Source organism: Neodiprion lecontei, chromosome 1 (assembly GCF_021901455.1).
Source record: "Neodiprion lecontei isolate iyNeoLeco1 chromosome 1, iyNeoLeco1.1, whole genome shotgun sequence".
Lineage (NCBI taxonomy): Eukaryota > Metazoa > Arthropoda > Insecta > Hymenoptera > Diprionidae > Neodiprion > Neodiprion lecontei.
In genome coordinates, this window is record NC_060260.1 from 28,891,640 (window position 1) to 28,914,987 (window position 23,348).

At 33.2% G+C, this 23,348-nt stretch overlaps 1 protein-coding gene across 12 annotated transcripts; it reads left to right on the forward strand.

Moving 5' to 3' along the window:
* Nucleotides 1-566: 566 nt before the first annotated feature.
* On the forward strand, nt 567-23,043 carry LOC107220402 (phosphatidylinositol 3,4,5-trisphosphate 3-phosphatase and dual-specificity protein phosphatase PTEN). 12 transcript variants are annotated; one of them, XM_046746507.1, is made up of 9 exons: nt 567-671; nt 3,061-3,196; nt 4,052-4,337; nt 5,148-5,277; nt 5,393-5,671; nt 5,860-6,005; nt 6,287-6,447; nt 6,847-7,131; nt 7,893-12,941. In XM_046746507.1, exons 3-9 carry the CDS (start codon nt 4,232-4,234, stop codon nt 8,283-8,285), a joined length of 1,500 nt encoding a protein of 499 aa, XP_046602463.1. In that variant the 5' UTR covers nt 567-671; nt 3,061-3,196; nt 4,052-4,231; the 3' UTR covers nt 8,286-12,941. The 12 variants fall into 12 exon arrangements, with proteins under 12 accessions (XP_046602463.1, XP_046602462.1, XP_046602456.1 ...); XM_046746500.1 differs by lacking the exon at nt 567-671 and adding an exon at nt 14,871-23,043 and having other exon boundaries at nt 1,740-3,196; nt 7,893-8,205; XM_046746502.1 differs by lacking the exon at nt 567-671 and adding an exon at nt 19,704-23,043 and having other exon boundaries at nt 1,740-3,196; nt 7,893-8,205.
* Nucleotides 23,044-23,348: the final 305 nt, after the last annotated feature.

The window sequence follows — 23,348 nt, forward strand, 5'->3', positions numbered from 1 at the left end:
AATTTTTCAGGTATTATTGGCTTCAAATCGATTCTTTCGTTGTCAGATTTATTACTTAAGAGTCTCAACTTTCTCCTTCTCTCATTATTTGAAGTACTTTGAACCTGAGAGTGAACAAATTAAATTTTTTTTTACCTTCGGCTTACAAGCACCTCTCGAACAAATTTCTTTTTTTATTGCAGTCGAATATTTTTATACAGTTAATCTTGTTTACTTGAGATTTAGATTGTTCATTTCTACGAACTCCTGCTGTACAACCATTATTTCGGTCATACTTGAGAAAAATTAATTCAGCACAAGTTTAATTAGTCGACAGAAGTGATAAGTTCTCAAAAAACTCCCAGCTAATCAACATTGAGTCAGCCCCTAAACTGTCCTGACATTACCTGCCAAAATGCAATTGCAACTGATTTTACAGGCTCGTCGAGCTGATTCACCTGATATATCAAGCACTAGTATGTACATTATGTGCATACGTGAGCATAGTACACTCAGTATGGTATATGTGCGTGTATTTTGAGAACTGAAAACATTGGGCTACAAAACGAATTTCATTGCTAGCGAATTGTATCTCATGATAAGTTAGTTATTGGTGCAACAAATGTCAGACAATTAAAGGCCTGTCTAAAGATAACTGTATGGCAAGAGGATATTGATAAACGGACAGATAAGTATGTTTTATCTCTATCTGCTTCTTTATAATCGCTTGTTTCTGATTAAATATTTATTACTACAGCCGTGATATTGCAGAACTGATTGTAAGACATATTTAGCAATTAAGTGCTGAACCTCAATTGTCATGTTCCATACACTTTTGATTTGTGCTGTAATTTTGGAATAACGTTTGCTCATTAGTACTCTAGTTTTACAAGGTTTCATATTAGATAATGTTGATTGTTGAGAAGAAATATCGCATACAAGAATTACCTGTAGGTATCTAATTCTACAGGCAATACATAAAATTTACGTCTGAAGTTAGGGTGGAACAAAACTCGCGATTCGAACGCTAATTGGTATACATAGTGTAATTATGCGATGAGTTTTAGGAAATTGACGAGAAATTCCTGATATATTGTCATATGAATTGAATTATTGGTGCATCAATGAATGAATAGCGAATACGAAGTAGAGTTTCGAATGTAGGCAACCGTGTAACGACCTAGTAACAACTTCAAAGCGAATAGAAAATCCGCGTTGCGGATTAATTTATAAAAGTGCCGCGGCTGAAAATAGTACCGACCTGACAGCTAGGTCAAGGACATTCGTGACGATTATGTTATTTTACGGGCAAAAACAGTAGGTAGATGAATAAAAATTTGTTTTTAATCTATTTCATTCGTAGATAGTTAGAATTATCGTAAAAGATCGTTTGGTGAGTAATTTAAGGCGCATAAAAAGCACGTGGATCCGTGTCTTGAGACAAGTAGTTAGCTATTACGCCAAGCTTGATTAAAACAAGGTTCTACTGTTTGCCTGCTGGATTGATATGGGAAATAAACGGACCGTGCGATTCCTTTTGTACTTAGAAAATTAAATCGTAGAGCAATAAGGACGGTCGAGTCTTTGGATTTGAAAAAATGTCTCCGTGATATTTAAGTTGATTAAATCGACGAATAATCCGAATATATATCGAGAGAACCTCGCGATTCCATATAGCTTTGTGCGCAGTTGGGAAGATGGCGTGCATTCCGCGCACATCTCCATCTCGATGATCTCGAGCGCCGCGATCAACGGTGAGAGTTTCCGGAAATGAAACTTGCAACAGGACAAAGCCCGTGCCCTCCCTTGTAATGCTGCAGGGCTCGTGGCACTCTGACGACCCGCGTACTACCGTCGAGAAAAAAACGCATGTCAGAAGCGGGTCGAACCAATATGATCGTGTCGACGTGAATGGGTATCGAGTAACGGTGGTTAGTGCGAAATGTATTAAGTGTGTGATCGAGTTTCAGGTCGGTCGGATTGGTCGGGTCTGACGAGAATGTGCCTGAGATGGACGCTACAAAGACGACTTCCGTTAGCTAATTGAACGCGAATTTTTTTTCCTATACATTTCTTTTTTTTTTCCACATCGCGGTGTTCTCTCAGCTCTAGCACGAGGATGACTTGGAGAGTAAACGCTTGCGTCTAACCAAAGCTCCAACGGTCGTGAAAAAGTTAACCATTATTTTCCCCCGAACTCGACGTATCAACGCGGTGCATCCGATGCATTGTTGGTGAGTGACTTGACGCAGTGAGATGTTGAGAATGGCTAGTGAGTGAGGTACATAGATACGTACATGAGAACCAAGGGCTTTAGTACAACGAGCGTTGCTGTCATCCTGGTTGTAAACGTTTTCTCTTAAATAGGGTGATACTAGCGTGGATGATGCTCTGAATATTCTCAGCCGCCTACCTAGTTCTCGAACAGAAATATTTCAACTCCCTTCTGCCTTCTGGCGTCACCGTGAAAACGACACCGTGAATCCGAGTGCTGGAATGAAAATCTCCGTGTCTCGCGTTATACGCTGTACATTCGACAAACCTTTCGGTACCAATTCATCGAAAGTTCGTTTCTTCTGTGCTGTCATTTGTGTAGGTGTGATTGTTTTTTCCAAGGTGATGGTGTCGGAAAACCTTGCCTCTTTATTATTACGAAGCCTATTTTTCCGCCTCGATGTGTTTCGTCGATTGTTGTTGGTGTTGGGTTAATAATCTGTGAATTTTCATTTGCCAATTGTGTATGTGTGTGTGAAAGGTGACAATGTTTTAATTTTTATACATTTTTTTCGTCATTGTCCCATTTATATTTCTTCGACCAAATACACTCGTATGTCTACATTCAGTTCAAAAGTCTGCACAAGCCAGTTTTACTGTTCGTCGGTTATCATGCGGCGTGCTTCAAGATCTTTAAAAGAGTTGTGTAAATCTGTGCTTCTGTAACTTGCGTATCGTGCCGATGGTGTCTTCTCGTTATGATTGAGCCCATAATAATACACAGAGGAATCATCGCACGCCCCCATTAAACGGAGGGCGCGAAGGTCCTATGCTCTGCGAATTGATGGGTATATGCTTTTCCTGCAGGAGACCCACTAGCAGCCGAATCAATAATAAAATATCTGAGCATATCTCTGCATCGGTAACACCCCTCCATGTTTGTCTGGAGGAGCAAAGAGGACCAGAACTGGGCTCCTGTGTCGTCACAGCTCGGAAGCCACAGGTATAATGTTCATCATCTCTTTTTATTTCAATTCACCCATCGATATTGGACTGATTATTTAAACATTGTCAAGTTTCGGATTAGAATCAACAATTTTCATTACAACTTTTTTTTAAACAGCCTCAATTTTCTTACAATATTTCTCAATGGCTTTTATCTTAAGCATTCCGCTCCTCCTAATTATTCTTTTATTTCAAGATCACATACGCTTGGAGATGGTTGATTTTCTCTAGTAATCATTTTTCTTTGTTATCTGAGGCAATCAAGTGTAAGATTTCTCTGTGATATCACATGACTCTTTTCAATCAAGAGAGAATATGGATCATTGTAAAATGGGAAATAAGAATTAAAATCTGATCTTTTTAAAATATGATATTCTACATAATAATTAAGATTCATTTGAAAAATATATTCATTTGAAAATGAGAATATAGCTCACTAGTAATTAAAGCGTTTATTGTAAGCAAATTTTCCACACATACATCCTCCATGGTTAATTATTTCAAAAATGTACATGTCTAAATTTCCCTGCGCCAATATCATCAGATACCTTGACTATTTAAAAATATATCAGTATAAAAAATTGATCAGAATTAAGGCAAAGAGTTAGATTTGCATATTGCAGAAAACAAAATGCAACTTGATATGGAGACAAGGGAAAACCAGTGTTAATTAAAAGTCTTGGGGTATCCGATCTAGTGGTGAGATAGAAGTTGGATTTACTTTTCCTCATATTAATTTGTCATCATTAATGAATTTACCCACAAGCTGCATTAACAAGAAGGAATTGTGGAATTTTTTGTGACATAATGCGAAGAAATAATTCCATCTAAGTTTGAATGTTACTTTGAATAGTTTGCACAGGTTAAGGGTGTTGGGGATAGTGGTGGAGCAAGAGGACGAGGAGGAGGAGGGGGAGAAGAAGGTGGAGAAGAAGGTGGAGGTGGCGGTGGGGAAAGAGGAGAAGGAGAAGGAGGAAAAGAGGCTGACACAGAGGGCGGTAGGGAGGGTGAGCTAAGACACAACCAATTGAGCATGGCAAATACCATCAGCAATATGAAGATGACCAACCCTATCAAAGGGCTAGTCAGCAAGCGTAGGAAACGCTTTACCGAAGATGGCTTCAATCTTGATCTCACATGTATCCTTCAGCAAACTTGTGGTCTTGAAATAATTAATCAACGATAAAATGAATGCTCTTCCTTTCAAATCATGTGGTTGAAATTAAGAACAATGAACTTCTTGGTAATATTGCTGATATTCCAAATTGAGGGTTCACCCAGACCATAAAATGCTGGGAATAATTCCAATGATCCATTCTTTTTTATTGATCATGTCTAGAACAAGGAGCAATACCATGTTGTGGTATCCTTACAACTATAGTACTGCTACATATTATTTTATTAATAAAAAACGTCACCGCAGTGGTCAGCAAGTTACTATTCCATCTGTGGTTTGTATAGTACTAGTGAGCTTTGTTATCAAGACTGTGACATAAAATTTTTACATAACGTTTACACTGGTACTCATACCTATCTTTCAATCGCGTTAATTTATTTATCAATTTCGGAAATTGTTAAGAAGTTCCATTTCTCATCAAAATAAGTGGGTAGCAAATCTTTTAATCAACTTAATGGTGAATTATTGCTAGTGATTGAATTATGTTTGTAAAAATTAAATTGCAAAATTCGATTTATATTGTTAATAAGAATTGGTGTACTTTGATATTTGTATAGATTATATGAACATGATAGGTTAACATTACAATTTTTCATTTTATTTAATAATGAATAGCAATTTCATTCTTCTTACGAATTAAATACTTCCATTGACCGAGAAAGTTATGGTCAGAGTTTATTGTAGTCATATTAATTTGTAGTGAGTATAGATCATATTAATAAGTAAAAATCAACCATGACAATCCTTAACTGGTTATTGTGTACTAATGAAGATATAAAAGGTAACTTGATCGCTATGGGTTTCCCTGCTGAGAAGCTGGAAGGAGTTTACCGAAACCATATTGATGATGTTGTTAAATTCCTTGAATCCAAGCACAAAGATCACTATAAAATTTACAACCTGTAAGTTTTTTTAAATCATATTTACTAATACTCTGATTTGTCAAATATATTTTACTTTATTATACTTTGCTATTGGCATTTAATCTCAATTAATTTCTCTGTTCTATGTTTGCAGTTGCTCGGAAAGGTCATATGATGGTAAGAAGTTTAAATTAAGAGTGGCTACTTATGCATTTGATGACCATAATCCACCAATGCTATCACAAATCAGGCCATTCTGCGAAGATGTTCACACTTGGTTATCCCAGCATAGAGAAAATGTAGCAGTGGTTCACTGTAAAGCAGGAAAAGGTCGTACGGGTGTCATGGTATGCTGTTATCTTTTACATAGCAAGCAGTTCAGTACAGCTACAGATGCCCTTAATTATTATGGAATCAAGAGGACACATGATAGGTATTGACTCGAGACAGAATTTTCTTTATATAACCACTTTGTTAATGTATTGGGTAAATAGTAACTTACAGTAAGTCAATCACATTTTAGTCAATTTAATTTCAATTATAACTCGATAAAAAAACCGTCCAGCTTTAACCATCTGGGATCATATTTCCCATTAATTCTTGAATTGTTGTCAACGACAGAAAAGGAGTAACGATACCATCGCAAAGGAGGTACGTGGGTTACTATGCTTCCCTAATTCAGGAAGAGCTCCTCTACGAACCCGTTCATCTGACTCTACAGCAAATTAGACTGGATCCTGTTCCAACATTTAATGGCGGCCAGGGATGTGAGTATTATAATTTTTAAAGAAAGAAAGTAATTTATGCAGAAGCTGACACTTATACTTGTTTCATAATTGCCACCTAAAGATCAGAGTGGTATTACACTGTACATAATCTGCTTGATCGAATACCATAACATCTATCAAATACTTAGGAAATATTCAATAAAAAACAATTTTCTTCAAAGTTCAAATATGCAACTAATACTTCCATGCCTCACTAATTTATTGATCAAGGTAGGAATTTTTTGAGATGGTTAAAATGATAATATTTTGTAAAATTCTAGATCTTTTTTTCGAGATATCTGCATCTAATGAGAAGTTATTCATTTCGGATGACTACGAAGTTAGAAAAGGCATGCCTTCTCTACGCATGCCAGTCAAACCAGTCTCGCTCTGTGGGGATATTCGAATAGACTTCTTCCACAAGCCAAAAATGAAACGAAAGGTAAGTTTTATCATCTATTATAATGAATTACAATTTTTTGTTAAAATAAATAAATAATGTCTATCAAACAAAATATAGGTAGCATGATCGATTTTTTCACGTTTGTGTATTGACCAATCTATAATAAAAATTCATTCAAATTGTTTAAATCTTATACTTATATTGCATATTGATGGGATTTTTATCCTAACTATAATACTATCCTGCTTATAAAAGGGTGGATTTCCCCATTTGAAATACAGGTGTATCGTTTTGAAATTCGAGAATTGTTTTTGAATTATTTAAAGTTGATTTGGAGGGTGCGCCAGAAAAAAATACTCAACACCCTAAATAAGGACCACCAGGGTGCTTAGTTGATACTTTTAGTTGAAATTCTAACAAATCTTTAATTTCACTTAGGAGAAGATGTTTCATTTTTGGTTCAACACATTTTTTGTGCGTGAACATGTGGCTACACACTACGACAACGGAGATATACCAGTAGAGAAGAGATCCACACGAGCTTTGAGTTGTGATGGAACAGCCATGGAATTACCAATGGTTACAGCTCATACCAAGCCACGAACGGGCTCGTTGACTAGCCTTGGCCCTATGCCGCCGTCCCTAGTCTTGAACATAGACAAGGCAGGATTGGATGATGCTCATAAAGATAAGCATCACAAGCTGTATAGTGCGGATTTCAAAGTGAGTTGGTAGATTGAAATAAGAAATTCACATTTTATTATCCACACATGGTTAAATATGTTTGCATGTTCTTGACCTGTAGACCGCTGCTTGGCTAGTATACTGGCCAAACTATAATCAAATAATCTAAATGTGGATTATTTGAATATACATCAAAATCACTGGCGGTCTAAGGTTAATTTTTTCAAATATTACCTAATCTTACAAATGTGAAGCTTTGAAACAAGAATTATCAAAGTCTCAGGTATCGAGAAAAGTGGTTAATTGAGGACATATATGGTGTACACAATCGGTTATCCAAATGATCAGTGATATTTTACGTTTGAATTTTTCATTCCCTTATTATTCTTTTCAATAACAGATATTTTGGATCTCTCATAACTTAAAAATTTACTTCAACTCCAACTCGAGAAATATTATCACGTGAGAAGAATGTTAGTAATGTTTCAAAATTACTTTGTAGATTAATAATTTGAATCTGTGATTTTTATAATTATAGTCGTATATTCAATGTAGTTTGAGATGAGAGAGCTGACATCTGATAAATTGTGATCGTAACCTGGCGATTATGCGTCTAAAGAGTGAGTTATGTAAAAATTTAGACATACCAACTCCCCCAACAGATTTCATTATAGAGCATATGTGTAATTTGCAGCCTGTGACTTCGCTTCTACATTCAATTTATAATTAACTTTGAAGATGACTTTATATTTTTGTCTGTATCTAGAATCACGTTTAATATGTATGTCGTTTCTTTTCAGGTAAGCCTTTTCATGCATCAAGTTGCTAGTAGTATTCAGCCATCGGTATCAGAAACAGTTAATAAATCAGACGGTGTACCAATAAGAGGAGGGATTGATCATTCAGAGACACCGAGCGAGTCTAGTGATGGTTCAAGCAGCGAGTGTGATACAACAGGCGATGAAGAGGGCTGGGAGTCGGGTGAGTCCTCTGCATCTCTGGTGGTCAGTCATCATCCACTCACACACAGCTCTAGCCAGACACACGCCAATACCCACCACAGGGCTAGTCTCAGGGAAACTGCAAAAAGCTTACTGTCACGTGGGGAAAAGGGTAGGAGTAGTCATAGAGAAAGTACTAATAGTGTGAAACGTTCGTCTACATTCGTGCGTTCGGCTACACTTGATATGTAGTTCATCTGTTTGTTTTTGGTACTGTTTGAACGTGGTTATTAATGAATGCTTACAAAAACGTGAAGAATTACTTCTGAATGTGTTAAGTTTCTTTCAAAACAATGGTATTTTCTAATCTATTGCGGTATCGCGTGCACTGACCTTAAGGTCTTATCATTTTACAAACCATCAGCAGCATGCCACAATTAACCAGTTTTAGATGACTTTCGATAATCTACTTCAAACATGGCTGGAAACTGATAGTTATAGATACTTTTGGGACTAGCTAGCTATACCCGGCAGGTTTCGATTTCTATTACAATTCATACTGGGGTTTCATAGTTTTATTATTGGCTTTTAGTCATGATTGGTTATTGGTGAAAAACCACAAGCTCTTAGACGGTAAAAATCTATTTATTAGTTAAAAATAATTTCTAATTTTCACAATTTCTCTATTAGTTGAATCATAGGCACCACAATGTCGTGTGCAGACGTCCTCTTATATGGACTTGAAATAAATTCAATCGTTAAATGTAATTAACGAAAGTTTTATTTTAAATATAGGTGTTCAAAAAATGAACCCATGATGAATCATATCAAAATCCATCTGCACTGTTTCGTATCACTGGATTACTTATTTGACAACAAGACATATGGTGTCATGTTGTCATAGAAGTCTTGAAGATTCCGGTCAATATTTGTCTTCCGTTACTGCTTGAAATTAGAGCAAATATTCTACCATGTAAATTTCTCGCATTGTTTTCATTAGTAGTAAAAAATATTAACGAAGTGCTGCTGGTTGCTATTAATTCATTTTGCATTTATATAGCTTCCCAGATACTTGATTCTTAGTTGAAAAAGGTTAAACACAACATATGTTATGCTTCCTTTCGAAAAATGCTTCTTGATTTTTTCTCAATATACCCTCTATGAGCTACGAACAAAGATTATCCAAATAAATTGACTGGTTAAAAATAACTTCTCAGCCCTACACAAAATCCCAGATTTATTTGCGTAATATTTTCAGGAAAATCTGATTATATCTGCAATTCTACGTTTCCACCAAAGTGATTTGTGAATAGCACACTTTATATGAGAACTACATTTGATTATTTTGTCCTTCTATTCATCTAGGTACAAATATACTTGCATAATATTTTATCAATTATAGACGTCCCACTTTATTTCCAGAGATTAAAATATCTAGAGTACTTGCAATAGCTGTCGATTAATTGATAGGATTCAGAGATTCGATTTCACTTACACGTGATGTAACTTCACAAAAATTAAATGTTTTAACAGTGAATAAAATGTATGCAATTATTAGGAGATGTGTAAAAGAATGCGTAATAACTTACATAATAACGGTCTTGAATGTAGTATATACGTGTATAACAAACATTGGATTGCATGCGGTCTATAATGGAATTAGATTTAAGCTTCTGGTTACTTTTGGAAATTGATGAATGAACTAGGAATTGCGAATATTGCGGGTTGTAATTGGTACCTATTGGGCTCATTTCAGCGTATTAAAACCAGTACGTTCATTTACTTGCATTGGATTTTGTTAGAATTGTGTTTTTGAATAGATCGTAAACTATTATAAAAATTTATCACTGTATACTGTCTGTGGTATATTAATTCATTAGTAAATGTAGAGTCTTTTGGATCCTTATTTCATCTGAGATTGAAATTCACAGAGAATAGATTTCAACACAGAATATGGCTACAATAGCAAATTTTTATTCGAAGTGTCAAGTAAAAATACGTTATAGCAATACCAGGAATAGATTTGATTTGTTGCATACCCACGTACCAAAATAGTTGTATATCACCTCCCAGTAATTTTTATAAAATTCAATTTTTATCACGAAGAGTATGGTATTATCAGACCATATTGTTATATATGTATAGTTTGTGAGCTTCGCTTTCTCAGAAAAAATTGTAGAACAGTACTATGGTCTGTTTCATCCTTGATTCAATGTTTTCCTAAAATGGTTTATTTCTGTTTCATAAGGTGCTTTGACTTGATAATAATCAGGACTGGTAGTCAGTCACTTGTCTCACTGTTAGTAACTTTTCTCATTGTTGGTAGCGATTTTTAACGGAGCCACTAGACTAGATTTTGTTTGTTAAATTTTGGAGTATTTTTAGCGAGAAAATCAGCTTCAGATTGATTTTGGGAAATAAATTGGATCAATTGGAAATGTTTCGTCTGAAAGGACAATAAATTCATAAATTAGAGTTATTGATCACGTGTCATTCATTTACTAAAAATCGTGTACAGTGATACATTTTTGTAATGCGGAAAAAAACGTGAAAAACATGGAAAACCCTTATGCAGCAACATGATTGAAAATAGGGCTATTTCTGATGAGATGAATAACACTGTGGTAGCACTTGTCGTTCAATTAATATGCAATAATTAATTCTGAACAGTCACTTTTGGGTCACTTTTTTGAGGTCAATTATCTAGTATTCACTTCACAATATAGGATCAGTCTTGTGATGAATGTTCTGTGTTTAAAATATGATGTCTTCTCAACAAACTGATATATGTTTTGAGATTAAAAAATCCCAGCAACCCTAAATGTTCTTTATGTTTACAAATTGGAGAATAGGATTACAACATGAAATATTCTAAATTGTGTAATTAATTATTTCATAAAAAGTCATTGTACAGCATTTGTGTTATTATATACAGTGAGAGAAATAATCTGAACAGGCGTAAAAGTTTTAACAATAATGATTTCAAGTCAAGTTAAATCATGCTCAATTTGTTACGGTGCACTTTTCGATTTTATTAAAGCGGTCATAAAATCGAAATCTTTCACCAGGTTTCAATAGCTGAGACAACCAGAATATTGGGATTCACTGATAAATATATTGAAATAATTAATAATATCTATTAAGTATAGTTTTAATAACATCACTCATAAAAAATTTGCAGCACATCATCTGTCACTTTAACCACGCGATGGAATAGATTTTCCATATTCTTTTTGTTGAAATAAATAGTTATTGTATCATTCAAAAAAAAAAGAATGTGATAGATTCGTGGCAATGTTCTCATATCTCGCGAGATAGGCTAACTCAGCAGGCCCATTCTCACGTGGGTTATAATATTTTCGTCGATATGCTCAACTTTCATGGCGGCCAATGAGTTGAATTTTCGATTTATTGAAAGCAAACCATAAAACCCACAGATGAACTGTTTTTTATAAACGTAATAAAGCGACCTCACAAACATCAAATTAACAAAAAAAAAAAAAAAAACACATTGTACAGACATAACACCAATTGTCTTTCTATCTTCTACATTTTTTTGTAATGAATGTATTGAAAAGTTATATATTTTTAGCTTAGTTATACACGTAATTATTGATATGATGGTAATACATTATTAATTGAGTGTAAATGAAAGATGAGCCCTCGTGTGACCTAGTTTCAGGATAGAAATGGGAATGGATCATTAAAGTAAATGTTAGTGTCAAAAAGGAATATAATGCTTTGCAACTTTTTTCTTCAGCTGTAATATTTTTTTAATTTGTATTTAAAATCCGAATGTGATCTCTCAAATGCCTCCAAAATTCTTGATATCCCATTTAGCAGAACATTGAAATTGTACAACAGCACAGACAAACGTCCCAAGCTACTCATATTTACCGATCTTGGTATATCTCTCGTACTAAAGTCACATCCGATTACTATTTACATTAAATTGTAGTTAAAATATTTAATTTACTCTGCAACCATGGAAGTCCTTCCAGAACAGTTTGAAGGAAAAATAGTCTTCATAAGTGGGATACTTATTATGAATTTGCATCATTTGAACCGTCGGTACGAATAACGTTACAAGGCAAATATCTTGAATTATTCACATATGACTCAAAGAAAATCGCGCAAAGAGAGCAGCAAAAGAGTTTAAATATTGTCATATTGTGGTTAAGTAGGGAATAATTTTGCAGAATTTCTGCTGTTGTCCTATATTTGACAACATCGTTAAACGTTTTTTCCCTTACATATTGTATTGTGACACAACTAAACTTTTGCATGTTGTCATGATTATATAGCTGAGAGAAGTCGTAACGTTATTCAAAGATAAGTTTTAAAGCGTTGAGATGCATACCACTCAATGGCATGCTATATTAGGAATATAAAAAATACATATACCATGGCATGCGCTCATTCTAAATGTATGGATTATGCAATACCCCATTTTTTTTAAGTTTTACATTACGGTGTTATTCGAGCCGACTGTTCATCTATTAATTAATACATTTTAGAGCAACATACATCCTAGCATCATCGATGACAATTATTATTTGCATATATAAATGCTGTTGGCATTTGAGTTGTATCAGTGACGAATGACGAAGCTTTTTTTTTTTTATATACATTTCAAAATTTTTCTTGTAATTAAAGGAATGAAAGGATATGCCATTGTGATTAATTATTTCTGGTGGGTGAAAACTGTGTGATACGCTAGTAGAGCTACAAAGCTCAGATGTATTTATGATAATTGTTACGATCGTATCCGTGAAGCTAGTATCGCCGTAGCTCAAATATGAATTTTGTATGTATGTAGACACTAGTGGATAACTATTGATGTATTGAAAACAATTGACTTGATCAGAATTTGTATAGAATAAAGTTTGTAGGCTCTTGATATTCAAATTCCTTTTATTCTTTGATTTACTTTTTGGTTACGTGGAATGAACTTTATGAGCTTTGATTATATTAATTTTCTACATGAGATGAAGCAATCTCATTATTAACATGCGAATTCGAATGGTTCGGAGGATATTTTTGCAAAATCCTTTCTCTCAATTACTCCAATTGTGATGGATTCCACATTTGTCTTGAATTGAAATGAAGCAGAATCTTAAAACACGATTGGTTTTGTTTATGAAACTAAACGTGGTACCTGATACTTCTGTTTGATATAATGGATATTAATTTTCTCTTCATGGCTTGAGACAATATCGTGTAAATAGTTCTTTTTTTTCCAACATATATACTTCTATGTGATTAAATTCACTGTTTTCCCACTAAACTATTAATTCTTTGTAATAAAAAAGCCCTATAAATGAAAATCGACGCTCCACTGTATTAATTTCATTTGCTTTTTTGTATCATTGCATGCTGATAATTTATACATTCATAAATTTCGAGATTGCCATATTGACACAATCATACAGAATCTAAGTACAATAGCGATTATATTGTATAATGATTATAATGTGATATTATTATATTGATGAACATGGTTATGATTATTATGATTATGATTGTTGTTGTTGTTGTTGTTGTTGTTGTTGTTGTGTAGTGTAGTGTAGCACAGTAGTGATGTTTAAACATATTGCTATGCTACTATTATACTTCTGTATATGATATTTTGATGATAAGATTATATATTATAATTATATAATGACACTTTTTTTTTCTAACATTTTCTAGTTACGTGGCTCCTTCTTGGTTAGCCATTACATCTATTTTTATTGCATAGAATGACGAAGTTATTATATTAGCATCACGATTTTACTATTTTATCTGGGATTTAACGTAAAATTTTAGTCAGTCGGATTCAAAATGCATCAGTGTTTCTGATGACAGCTTTTAAAAATAGAACATCGTTCAATATTTGAATTACAGACTGCATTATAATGTCGATTACAAAACTAGTTATTATGTACAATTTGTTATGTATAGCATAAAGTATTAATTACAGTGCGTTTGATGGCCAACAATATAGACATATAGAGACATCGTGTAAAAGTAACATCATCCAGAACTGTAGCCGCAGTAGTTGGACTGACTGATAGGAAAAGACTGCTACGACACGACAGATTCGTTCTTTTCTTTAAATAGTCAAATTGGACTCACTTCATGAGTCACTCACCAATGCATACTCTCCAGTCAGTTTAAAGATTATTTGCAACAAAGTAGCACTGCTTGTACACGTACATATAGTTTGTACAACTGAAAATATGATTTCTCATAATTCGACGAAGTGTATTGTATAACTAATGACTTTTTTTTTTAATTTGGGGCATTTGTGCCTGATCTATTTTGTACACTATAGAAATTAGTCGTAATAAAAAACTTCGTCAATTGTGGAGGTAATTTTCACCCTTTAGTCGCACCGTTTTGAGTAAAGCAGGCAAAAAAAAAAAATGATCACTCACTGTAAATGCATCCAAAACTTTTCCCTTTAAAGCGCTCTTCTCACCACACAATGGTATCGCATGCTACATGCTTGTGCATTGTATCACAAGTCGGTTTTGATTAATTATTGGTGTTTCGTAGCTGGAATTCTGTTTAAGAATATGAGTGAAAAAGTGCTGATTATTCTCCCAAGAAACATACAGAGCTTTCGAGACAATGCTCTATGCCGTTGCAACTTGTAATATCGCCGTCAGAGATAATTACAGAATAAGTTGTTTGTAAAGTTTTAAATGTATTACTTATCAAATAGGTTGGTAACGATCACTGTGTAATTTGAAATAACCAGCACTTTTTCAGTTGCGATAACATTAGATTTAATCTTTCTTGTGGTAATATGCCCAATAAATGATCAACATCTCTGTGTCTATTGGCTCCTAGTGGATTTGGATCAGCAAGTTGGACGGTATCGTCTTCTCTCCGATGGTGGAATGATAGATCTTTTGTGAGCTCTGCATCCTCACCTCTGCATTGGTCTCCAGGCCACAGTACTGTTTACAGGCATAAATATCATACCATACATTTACGTAAATAGCACGAGTAACTGATTGTCATGAATTCATACTTGTCTGTCATATGAAAGGCATTTGTAAAGTGATTGAAAGTTATGTTGTACCAGTTACTGGTGCTATACATCCATGTCGCTCTGTGGCTAAATTACGTAAACTACTATGTTCATTATTATCTCATGGAGGCATATTGTGAAAAAAGAACAAGCTGACGCGCTTTTTGCGTGTTTATCGCATGCCACAATAGATTTTTTATTGATAGTTTCACTACGTTTTTGTACAAAAAATTTTCAAACACTCTCAATTGGTGTATAGAATTATTATTCATTATCACTACATGACAAGAGATTTGTTGAAATAGATGAGCTAATCGCCATCGATTGAATCTCCAATGCCTGCAATTTATACTCTGTATTTTTGTGAGAGTAGAGTAAGCTTTGAATTAGGAGAGTATTAGAAACCTTCAAAATAGGCTGGAATATCTTAATACTTGAAATACATTACATTAAAAATCAGAATTATAGCAATCAAAACCATGTTCCATTTGTTGAATCGTTAACAAAGGCTGCATGGTTCCCAAAGAAAAACCAGATTATTAAGAATAATAATTTCAGTAGCAAGGAGTTGATGATTCTCTCCGAATTCGATACCTACTCAAGTTGCAATTCAATGGCATTACAATAAAGCAGTACAATCATTGGATCTCAGAATACAAAATATGCTTCTGATAGTGATCGACAAATTGAATATTTGCACCATTACGGAAAAATATCTTTAACAAATAGATCTTGTGGTAAACTGCAGTACCAAGTATTACCAATATTGATTATTATATTCAATAAACATTTATCATTTCAACTATTTATTGATTTACGTTTTGTAATTTTCTTTTCTGAACTCATTGAACATCGATTGAATTCATTTTCAAATCGAAATCAATCGATTCTTACAAATCCATAATTCATAACATTTGTGTATTTGAGTTGAATGCATTCGTTTTTACGTTATCAAATACTACGTACTACATGTATATCATTATTGAGATTTGGTAAACTTATTTGCGATACAAGAATTTGATTAAAAAGTGAGCAGCATTACAACAAAAAGCACATTTTTGTATAAAATGGAGTGGAATGAAAAGTACATTAAAAAGAAAATAGTATATTTTCATAAGGAATAAATAATTGTAAGTCAATAATAATCGTAGTGAGAGCATTATTCGTTTCCGCCTCTTGGCTCAGAATTGGTTAGTACGAACATTGATCTCACTTACGCCAACTTACCTTGAATTCTGAGTGTAAGAGGGATTTACAATGTAATATTTGCTTAATTCATAGAGCTAAATATTTACTGAATTTGTATATTTATTACAAGTTGAGTATTGCAAAGAAATTGTGTCCAAAGTTTTTTTTTTGCCATTGATTAGGAATTCAGCATACACATAAGTTTATTCTATAACACTAATGAGAAATTTATCTAACACATATAAGTATGAAAGAATTGATCCACGTCATGAATCGATATCTATTGAAATATGTATCTCATATATATTTCAATTTGAAGTAAATATTGCGTATGAGCAATCTTCAGATCAGCTGCAGCTGAAATTATATCAGTAAAACATTGTGTTGGTCAAACGCCTCAATCAAACTGGTATTGTTCGACAGCTTATTCTAGTCTGCTTGTCCCGTCACAATTCAGTTTCTTGAAATATCAAATTTCTGTAATTTATAAATGTTGACACAAAAATAGTTACAATTTTTTGGATGAAAATCAATTTTCTTCTATGTTATAAGGTCCTACTGTGTGTTTGCAGTATTTTCAAAATGAATAAATTTGGACAAAATGGGACACTCAGGTTTCTAACAATTATTCAGGCGATGAATGTTAGTAATAAACTTTAATGTACGTTAAATTCAGTGTATATCTAGCTCTGTGATTAGTTTTAAAAGTTTTTAATGTAACATAGAGTATAGAGCATGCAATACCAGGTCGATATCGAGCTTAACCATCGTACCCCCTTTGGTTGCAAAATTTCTTGGCGCGATTTGCTTTTTTATTTTTCTATACTCATTACATAGTTTGTGTCATGGTGTATCTTGTGATGTTTGTCATTCACTGTTTAATCACGACTCTATTGAACTATGAGATCTTTTAACATCATTCTTTTATACGATTTATAAGTTTGTACAAATTTAATACAACTGTCAAAACTTGACCAATTTACCAATTAGGATTACAGGTTTTCATTAAATAGGATAAACTAATGATTATCAATGTTTTGATACCCGGCAGTCACCCCCAATCTATTGATTGATCAAATAATGTGAAAATTACTGAAAATTAATGCTCTTAAAATTTATCCTGTAAATCATGTATTTAAATGAGTACGATTTGCACTTCTGTTATTTCTAAATCTACTAAAGATTCATGCAAGTGCATTAACACTCGATTTAATTTTTGTTCTTCAGTTCGAAATTCCGTGTGTAAGGGAATTGATTCTCAGTTAGTTTTGTGTTATGAATTTCGTTCATTTATAACCATTGTGTAATTTACTGTCATTTTATCAATTGGTACTTTTCTTGGCACAGGTATGAATTTTTTTCAATGGAGCGGTCCTATTTGAACAAAAATGATTGCGTATGCGATGAAACTATACCAATTGTTGAAAAAATGATAAATTTATTTATCCAAATTTGACTAGACCAATCTTCACGCTCTTTGTTACAGTAAAGATTACATATGTGTCTCGATTGCATGAAGAACTGCCTAGTCAATTCAAATAGTTATTACTCACAGATGAAAATCATTGTTCATCCAATTTCTATTATTCAAGTACCTAAATGTTGATAGAATTTAACAGTTCTTATAAAATTATGAATTGATATGCATTAGTTATTGAGAAATAAATGTTACTATGCAGTTTACACCAGAATGTTCAAGCAGATTCTTTCCCTACATTTTGTACTGTGTATGTAAAAGTTGAGACCTACAAATCAATATTTGCCTAGAAACATAAGAAATTACTAAGATTAGGGATTTCACAAACATGTATTTACCGTCAGTGTTTTGCAAGATTTCAATACAACCATTTTACTCCATGAACGCGGTCTCAAATCAGCCTTATTCCAAATTGTTGTCAATTTGCCATTTCTTACTGTGACATATGATTCAAGGCTGCAACTTCTGCTATGCCTCATAATTGCTATGCCTCATAATAATTATCGTGTTTACCAAATGATAAGTTTTGAAAAAAATCGAAAATTTCTAAGCGACTAAATTATGTGTCATTTATTGGCAAGTCACATTACGCAATATTGTACAATATTAGTGAGTGGTGAAACTTTTTAATCCGAGTTGCGTTTTTATCAGAGAAAATCTGGTGGCGATTGTTAATTCAATCTTTTCAGTGTGGCTATGTTATTCAGTGTGCCTAGGAATAGAGTAAATGATTATTTATTACGAGATGCAAATGGAAAAAACGTTGAATCTTAAATTTATGCTATTAGTAATCAATTTCTTTGTTTCTGATCTTAGGAGCGTATATATATCCTCGTCCGAACTAAAATGGATTTATTAAAATGTTTTTTTCATATAACGATCCAATATTATTAGCTCAAATTAATGATATTAAGCATAAAAACGTTCAATTAAATCAATATGGCCCAGTGTACTGCGATTAAAGCATTTTTACAACTGAGAGTAATGCATGATCCAACTGAATATTGAGTTAATATGATCGTTTCGTTAACTTTGCGGTGCAGTTCCATTGAAAGCTAATACCGGAAGAACCGCAGAGAAACATATAATCGTCTGATCCTAAAAAGTATATTTTACATTATTACTAGATGCTTCGACCTACAAATTTTTGGCTACTGTAACATAATGATTTGAATTGAAATTTTTTATGATCTGCATCTAATTTCGGAACTCAAAGTAAAATTGCTTCATAAGACAATAATTAACAACTTCCCACACCAATCTTTCATTTTAAATTTATTTTTCGTACCCGACTAAATAAATCTAATTATCTATCGAAATGAGGAAGATTTTTAGAATATAGCCTATCCTTCGTATTCTACTCTAATATTTTCATGCTCACTGGAAAACAAAATTGTTTAAAGGGTCATGCTTTTGTAAGTGATACCTACTAAAATAATACCGCATGAGTGTTCTGGTCTTATTCGAGTTCTCTTACTTTTTATTTTATCATTAATCAAAAAGAACATTTCTGTTGCTTCTGAATGCTTATACTTTGTGTTGGGTTTTGTTTTTCCGTCATAATATTCCATGCATTTTTATCATGTTATTACAGCTTTGTTTACTTCATTATCATGCCTTGAGAATGTCATGTTTGAAAATTACTCTTCATACATTTTCTTCCTCAGCTTTAAAAAGTTATTTTGTGTAAATACCAATTGAATAATTTCGTGTAACATCCATAAGTATTATAATAATACTTGTAATCACAATTCAGTTTATCAGACTCATCTGCATTTCAAATAACTTGTGTGAATTACTCTTGAATAAAATGGTAATGTTCCGATAAAGTCATCCCCATACTTACTGTAAATAAAATTTCGAAAAGAGAATATTATGCCATCTTAAGTACAAAGTATTCGGTGTTATTGGTAGAAAGTAACAACACATGTAAGAACACCATGGAAAAAATTGAATCGTGACTGACGTTGGGTTTGCATTCCAGGGGAGTCGACGTACTTGTGACTGAGACATGACTGATGGCGGGTCAATCAGAGCTTACTCTTCACGTACGGTTGTTCAACCCCAGACTGCAATGCACCAATTGCTTGACTACCAATCAATCAATCAATCCACAGATCAACCATCGCATCTTGCCTGACACCCGTTACGCATGCATGTTCTCCTACTTACCGGTACAAGCCCACACTGCATTATTACATTCATTATTTTTATACTATAGAAAATCATTTTAATTAATACCTACATGTCGGACTTATGTGCGTTTATTTCTGATTCTAATTTTTAATTTCATTTCACGCAAGGGTAGAAATAACAGCAAAGGATATGCTATAAATTTAATAATTGCACAAGTATTTGTATAGTTTTCTTGTTTCGATATTGTTCTATACCTCAGCATTTGAGTCGAAAACAAATGCGAATCGAAGTGTTGCGAAATTCCCATTAACGAAGTATACAATCATATTTCGTACAAAAGATTTGTTTCATAGCAAGTTTTCGACTTTAGTTTTTTTCTTAGAACTATTATGACTATGTACTTCCTACATGAAATTGATGGAAAATAATTCTTAATTGGCAGCACGACTTTAATTCCGGTGACCATAAACATCATCATTCCATATTCTATCATAAACTACAAATTATGTACTAATCCTATACATAAAGCCTTCCAGTTATGAGAAAGCAAATGTCGCGGTTAAACTACAAATTAAGATAAGACTTTACATCGAGTTCTACTTTTAGAAGATCTGTGTAGTTGGAATTGAGATATAAAGTTTTTTACGTTAGAGTTCTTCAGCAAAAGATTGACTGTCAAGTCACTAGGCATCAATACATGATCTTTTGGTTTCTGGATACTAAATGAGGAAAGTGTATCTCTTTATGTCTTGTGGCACATTATTGACAGCAAACTAGGGATATCGCTTTCCGAGTTATAAACAACTAGTGGCTCCTAAGAGCGATATTATTTATTTATTTATAAAAATAAAGGCACAAATCGTCGAAGTGATCTATAATACTTAGGTTACTGCTTCATAAGTTACATAATGTCGTAATAATATGTAACAGCCTTTAGGAAACTTGTTGCTAGAAGTTCAAAGATCACGTCAAAAATGTTACAAAATTTCACTTCGTGATTAATAGTTTTTCACATTATTAAAAAGTAATAGGTATTGGATTCAAGTTTAAAAAATATTTGAAGCCATATTTGTCACGTTCTCGAATTTAAAATTTACCCATTCTATTCTTATATCCGATTTTGATAGGAATCGTTTATATTCGGTACGGGAACTATTTTCACATAAACAAATGTTGTTCTTCATAGGCTCTTATTAGACTGCTCACAATTACGACGATTTTAATGAATTTTATTGTATCTGATTAGGATAAACATTCATGGCCATGTGATATGTTTCCAGTGGCGCAATGCAAATATGAAATGATCATGCTTTAAAGTGTTATTGTTAACAGTTGATTATCGTCTGTGCAAGGGTGTTATAGTAAAATTAGGTGTTACTTTCTTGCAATATTCAGGCTTGACAGATTTTATTTTTTGCCAAGTCGAGTCATGAACGACGGCTACATAATTACAGCTCCCCCAGTTCAGTCCTTACATGTAATAAACAAGTAGCACAAAATCGTCACGTCGATTAATTACGTGACATCGAGTTATAAATTTCTTTCATTCAAGCTGCAATTGCGCAATTGTGTGTATTTAGAAAAATTCAATTAGCATATACAATTAATTTAAGTTAAAGTAAGCTAAGTTACAATTGTATCTTTTTGAAGACATCTCTTAGAATTCTATTATACACTGTACAGCATAGTTATATAAACTCGTCGTATATTTTTATACCAATCTTGATTTTTGCGCAGGTTTTTCTATGAATCCTTCACGTTTTGTTAGTAGAATGGACCATTTTATAAAATATACCTGCAGTGAAATATGCACAATTGCGCTGCTTTTTCATAATATGATACGTGAAACAGTGTGCTTCGAATTGATATTTGATTACATAATTTTTCATTTTTTTTTAAATAATGACGTCTCTTTTATTGTGTCAACCGATAGATTAATAATTAAATCTAGTATATGTAGTGTTTAATATACTTTTTACTCACTGATGAAGTAAGCCAAAATGTTGCTGAAATTGTTTACGCGAACGAATGCCACTTGGGATAAGTTTTGCCTTACTTCACAACTATGTTACAACAAATTATCGAGGTTTGGTTCGCAGAATTGTTCTGTAATTTTACTGAAACATGAAAACGTTACCTCATCGAATAGAAAATACCTGAACTCAGTTATAACATTAATAATTAATTCGATCTATGATAATAATTTGTTGCACTCGATTTGTTTAAAAAATTGTCTCAATGTAATTTAGCTACGTTAAATACTGATGAATTATGTGTTATTGTGAATTTACTCATTAGTGGAATTTATCAGACGAATTGCAGGAGTTCAGAACTTTGACAGAATCAAGATACATAGTCTCAAAATACCGATCATCTCTATTGCATTGAAAGTAATTCGTGATACATATTGTCAGATTCTTCCCAAAGTACTCGTTTGTAAATCCATATTAATAACAGATGAGAGCTGTGAATCAAGTATTTATACTTATTATGAATTACCTATTTTCATATTACCGTATTGTTCAATTCAACCTATAGAGTACAAACAAGTTGACTTGATCTCACATAGACTAAAAAATAAAAATTTCTTCTTTCCCGAAGGAATACAAATATGTAGTTTGTTTTTCTTAATCTATAAATTATTTCTGTGTAAGCAGAATATTCGAGGCCAATATTGGCTGTATTGCCAACACAGCTACACATAGATAATTCTAGGAAGGTGCAATACCATCCAGACTATCATATGTGTTTAAACGCTGTTAGACACATAATATAATTTTTTTCTGTGTTCAGAAAATAACTTATTCATTTTCCCTTCGTAGATTAACACATTAGTGGTAATGTTCCTGCAATGGTGTAGAGAGCAGTCGATGCACATTTGCAGAACATACTTGAATAACATACAAGTTTAGTGTGAAGGTGCACGATACCGGTGGAAGTATTAGGAAAAGCATATTTATACATATGTTTGCCGGTTATATCTCGTAAACATAACTTGGAGATGAGTTTTTGTTCAGCATCGAGCTATCGGTGGTTTACGTCATTGGAATCTATTTTATTCTTCTGTGTTCATCCTTATGTTTCTATTGGCGTCTTGCATCTCTAGCGTTATATTTATGATCTAACATGAGAGAATTTTATATTTTAATTTTTAACTCCGCATTTAAATAAACGAATTTGATCAATAATTTTCAGACTTATGATTTCAAGAAAATACTTTATTCTTTTTAGTTCGTAATCAATACAGCAATTTTGGAATGGTAAAAGATGTAGGCTTTTAACCATGCATTTTCTCCAGTCATTTTATTAGTATTATGACCAGTCGATGACAATGACAAATTCTTAAGAACATGAAGTAACGACAGTGTTTTGCTGAGTCCAAGCAGACAGAGCAAAGTACAGCTATTGCAACAGCCGGATATTGAATTCACGATGATTAATACCGTTAACTTGATACACATTTTTAGATATTTCAAACCCTGTTAAACAGAAT

Excerpts from the sequence above, each read along its gene's own strand:
- LOC107220402 (XM_046746496.1), top strand. The coding sequence starts at position 3,023 with ATGCTCTGCGAATTGATGGGTATATGCTTTTCCTGCAGGAGACCCACT. Across the intron at positions 3,197-4,051 it reads TCACAGCTCGGAAGCCACAG|TTTGCACAGGTTAAGGGTGT; the intron begins GTATAATGTTCA and ends TACTTTGAATAG. Across the intron at positions 5,278-5,392 it reads CACTATAAAATTTACAACCT|TTGCTCGGAAAGGTCATATG; the intron begins GTAAGTTTTTTT and ends CTATGTTTGCAG.